The sequence below is a fragment of the Chaetura pelagica genome, unplaced genomic scaffold, assembly GCF_000747805.2.
Source record: "Chaetura pelagica isolate M959 unplaced genomic scaffold, ChaPel_1.0 scaffold104, whole genome shotgun sequence".
Lineage (NCBI taxonomy): Eukaryota > Metazoa > Chordata > Aves > Apodiformes > Apodidae > Chaetura > Chaetura pelagica.
Genome location: NW_009953786.1, coordinates 8,675,754 through 8,679,739, shown reverse-complemented (window position 1 = coordinate 8,679,739; position 3,986 = coordinate 8,675,754). Strand labels below are relative to the sequence as shown.

The following is a 3,986-nucleotide window of genomic DNA, read 5'->3' as shown; positions in this document are numbered from 1 at the left end:
GCTTCCTTGCCACCTCCATAGCCTATCAACAAATCAGCTCGGGTTCTCTTTCACAGGCTCTTATGTTTCCCACTTCTTCCTTTGGCACAAGGTAAAAACAGGTGCTGAGGCTTCCCAAGCTGAGCTGGAGACACAGTTGCACCCATGGCTACCAGAGAGGAAAATGCCACTTGTTTTCACTTGCTACCCAAAGTGTAACAGCCCGTTACACAAAATCAGCAGCAAAGCTCCCCCCACTTTTGCAAAAAAACCCAACACCCAACAACACAACAACCCAAAAAACTTATGTAACTCCAAACTAATCTTCACTAATCTTGAGCAAGGCATTTAAATCCAGGGAATAAGCCTATTCTTCTCACTCCCCCACTCTGCCCCAGCCTATCTGTACAGTGAAAAGGGAAACAAACAGAAGCAAAGTTCACAGCTTTGTGAATATTCCTTTCGAGAAGAGCAAAGTGGCAACGTGTCCTGAGTCTGCTGTGAAGTAAGACCTTCTGCCCTGCCATTTCCCTTGCACAGTGACCGAGGACCTTAAGAGAAAAGCTGCTTTTGGACTGATTATCACTTGCTCTTAGCTAAAGCATGGAAATCTCTACTCTCACAATGTACCATTGCCTTGCTTTTGTCTGGTATTTTTTTGTTGCCTATTCCATCACACTCCTGAGAACAGAAGATCGGCCATCTGAAGTGTTCCTTTACGGTGGGCAGTGGAAATATTTGACAGTCCTCAATCTGGTAAGCAAATCATGTTGTACAGTGATACCAATATGTCTATTTGTTTGTCTACCATCTGTGCCTCAAGACATATGCAGCTGGTATATTTGCTGCTGTTAAACTGCTTCCTTTAACAGTTTATACCCCAAAGGAAACTAAGGAGGGATTTGTGCTTTTGCTGTGAAATGCATTTGCAGGTTTTATGCAGAAAGAACACTGGTTGGCAAGCTGCTTTTCTTTCAGAAGGTACTCTGAAGCTGCCTCTTCGTAAGAGACAAGTTGTCAGTGAAGAGAGGGACAGAAATGTAGGGTATGTCGAGCAGGACACACACAGGTTGGATGCATGTTATCTAACCCTTAATTCAATACATGTTATAATGTTGCTTGGACTTTTACTTCAATTTTTAATAGGCTTTTATGTCCTGTAAGTTACACAAAAGATAAAACAAAGCACAGCATGGTGCTAATTTAGTCATCCAGAGTACATGCTTAGCTTGAAAATCAGCTGAGAGCATGAGGTAAGGAAATTCCAGCCTGAGGAGGGAGGTGCTTGTGATGTTATTACATGTGATTTTAAAGTGCTATCAACCGCTTGCTGCATTTCCTAAAAGTGCAGGGCAAAACATAGACCGTAATGTATCTGGTTCTCCTAACATGCCAGCGTTTCACAAGATAGAAAACAAAATGAAAACACATGAGATACCCTGGGTAAGAAGACTTGTTCACAGTCCAACTGGTTCATCAGTGACTCCTGGCAGCACTGACAGTGGGGTGGAGAGACTGGGTTTGTGGTGTGGAGACAGTTCTTACAGGGGACATGCTTCAGGGACACTTGCAAATTTGAAGGATGACTACAGGGACCTCCGTAGCCTTTCATCCACTCTGTGTGATCAATACAGTCAAATACTAGAGTTGGAGGTCCGGCCTGGGGTATGTTTGTCTCTACTTTTCTTCAGAAGGACACAGCCTACTCTGCAGTTCCATGGAAGCCTAACTGCCCCCAGCTCCAAGTGGGGCTTTTGGAGACCCCTGGATCATTTGGAAAATTTGGGTCTGTTCCAGCCTGAACCATACTGTGATTTTGTGAAATATTTGCAACCAAGAGGCAGTGAGTTCCGAGTGAGGTGGATGTAACAGCCTGAGCTTCAGAGAGCCACAGTGCCCTTCTCAGTGGCCAAGCTGGCTGTGGATGAGTGAGGTCACACACATCACTGCAGTCAGGATGTCATATGATGGTTTGTTGCTATGTTATCTTTGTATCAGTGCACCTGGGCCTTTTGTGTTGTTTTTAAAACTATTTTTTTCTGAAATGCCAGCGATTAATTGGTCAGGATTCAACAGCTTCAAGGATACTAAGTTCATCCTGCTGGAACATATGCCAGCAGACTAAAACACCATTAGCCAAGTCCTAGGCAAGCTGCCTCTTGGGTGCCCAGCTCCTCTCCTTTGTTTTTTTGGGTAAAGCTGGCCCCATTGCAATATCTGCCATACTCTCAGGCAGAACAGCATCTCCACCCTCACCCTCTAGCACTGTTATGAGGACATCTATCACTCAATACATGACACTGCTCTAAAGCATGAGGTCAAGAGGAGAAAGCAATTAACTCACTTCCCAGGATTTTGGGATGCAGAAACTCTCACTGAAACCAACATAGCTTCCCTTAGTGACCAGCAGTGGATGATCAAAGGCTGCAAAATACAAGAGAATGTATAAATATAAAATGCACTTTCCATGGTTCTACCCTCACAATGTCATATTGTCTTACTCAGCCAGAAAGTAAGTCCAGTTCAAGGTAGCTAATACCCATTCAAACCCTTTCCTTCCTCTATCTAAAGAAGAAAACATACCTGTTTATACTTCTGGGACCTTTCCTTTTCTGCACTGATCAGTGCCACCATGCAACTGTGCCTTGTGTGAACGAGTGGCTTACTTTGTTAGTGTGGCTTTCTAGCAGCTGAACTGGATGCCTCTTTACCTCCATGTTACAATTTAGTGGTCCACCCATCTTCACTTTTTCTTTGCCACTCCGAGAGCTCTACCAGATTTTCCCCTTGGTTATTCTTTTCTGTAAGCTGGAAGTCCAAGCCTCTTTTTCATCTCTCTTCACAAGGGGTTGCTTCCTTCATTCAAACATCCTTGTTGCTCTTTGAAGTAGTTTTTCCAGTTTCAGGAAGGGGTAAGTAGGGCAGGCTGCAGTGGTCGAGCTGAGAGCTCAGCATGGATTCATACTGTGACCTAAAGGTGTTTCCTTGTCTGTTGTTTATATCTTCTTAACAATGCTTAACTCTCTATATGTCTTTTTTGATTACTGGTGAGGAGCAAGGAGCCAGCAGTTTGAGAAAGCAATCTGCAAGTCCAACATTTCTTTCCTGGATGGTGATAGTTAATTTAGAACCTACTGTTGAAAAATATATAATTGAAGTAGATTTTTTCCTGAAATGCATTTCATGGCATTTACCAACACTGGTTTTCACCTGTTATTTGATCTCTCAGGCACTCAGTACCCTCAGATTCTTTGGCAATTTTGCAGTCAGGCTTTGCTGTGACAGGAAAAAAAAAAAAAAGGGGAAAATAAAAAAAAAAAAGGATTTGCAAAGCTTTACCTCCTCAGTCTTTGCTCCCTTCCCCAGCTCATTTGCAGATCTGCTGAACAGCTCAGGCCTCATTAAATCTCCGTGACTAGAGGCCCTTGCTCCACTTCTCCAGTCCTTTGTCTCCCATCTTTTAACTGCTTATTGATCTGATTTCAATGCTGAAGCAAAGCTGTCAGCCAATAAGGCCATGGTTTGGGCTGAAGATGTTGCCTATCTCTCACAAAGAAAATGTGGCAATGGGACAGGGTATGAAAAATTACTCCATGGCTGCTAGTCCTTCTACAGAAATGTGTTCTTTCTTTCAAGAAAGTGTTACCAAAATTGGAAAGTCTCCCTATGAGAGAAATGGTGTCATACTTCCCATTGAGCTAGACAGCGCTTGAGGGTATCTCTGGGGGGCAAAAGTTTCCTGAGCTGCTGGATGTGAAAGGGGGTGGGAAGACAATATGGCCCTGGGGAACCATGGAGCTCCCTCTGGGGTTTCAAAGGACCCAGAAGAGTCATCCCGTGGTTTAAAATTAAACCACTCCCTGATGCTGCTGAGGGACATCATGGAACAAGAGGAGGCTGCCAAACAGAGGGACATCCATCAAGTGCACACCAGACGTTATTTTTCTGTGCTTTTCGAAGTAGTGCCAAGAAATGCCCTGGGATGCTGGGAGATATGGTCCTGGGGA

General features: G+C 44.0%; 1 protein-coding gene across 1 annotated transcript in view; it reads left to right on the top strand.

The window, feature by feature from the left end:
- The first annotated feature begins 582 nt into the window (after positions 1 to 582).
- The window catches only part of ADTRP (androgen-dependent TFPI-regulating protein), a 35,125-nt gene continuing 31,721 nt past the window's right edge, over positions 583 to 3,986 (top strand). The window contains exon 1 of the mRNA XM_010000933.1: positions 583 to 735. Within this exon, the coding sequence (XP_009999235.1) occupies positions 583 to 735 (153 nt within the window). The remainder of the gene's footprint in view (positions 736 to 3,986) is intronic.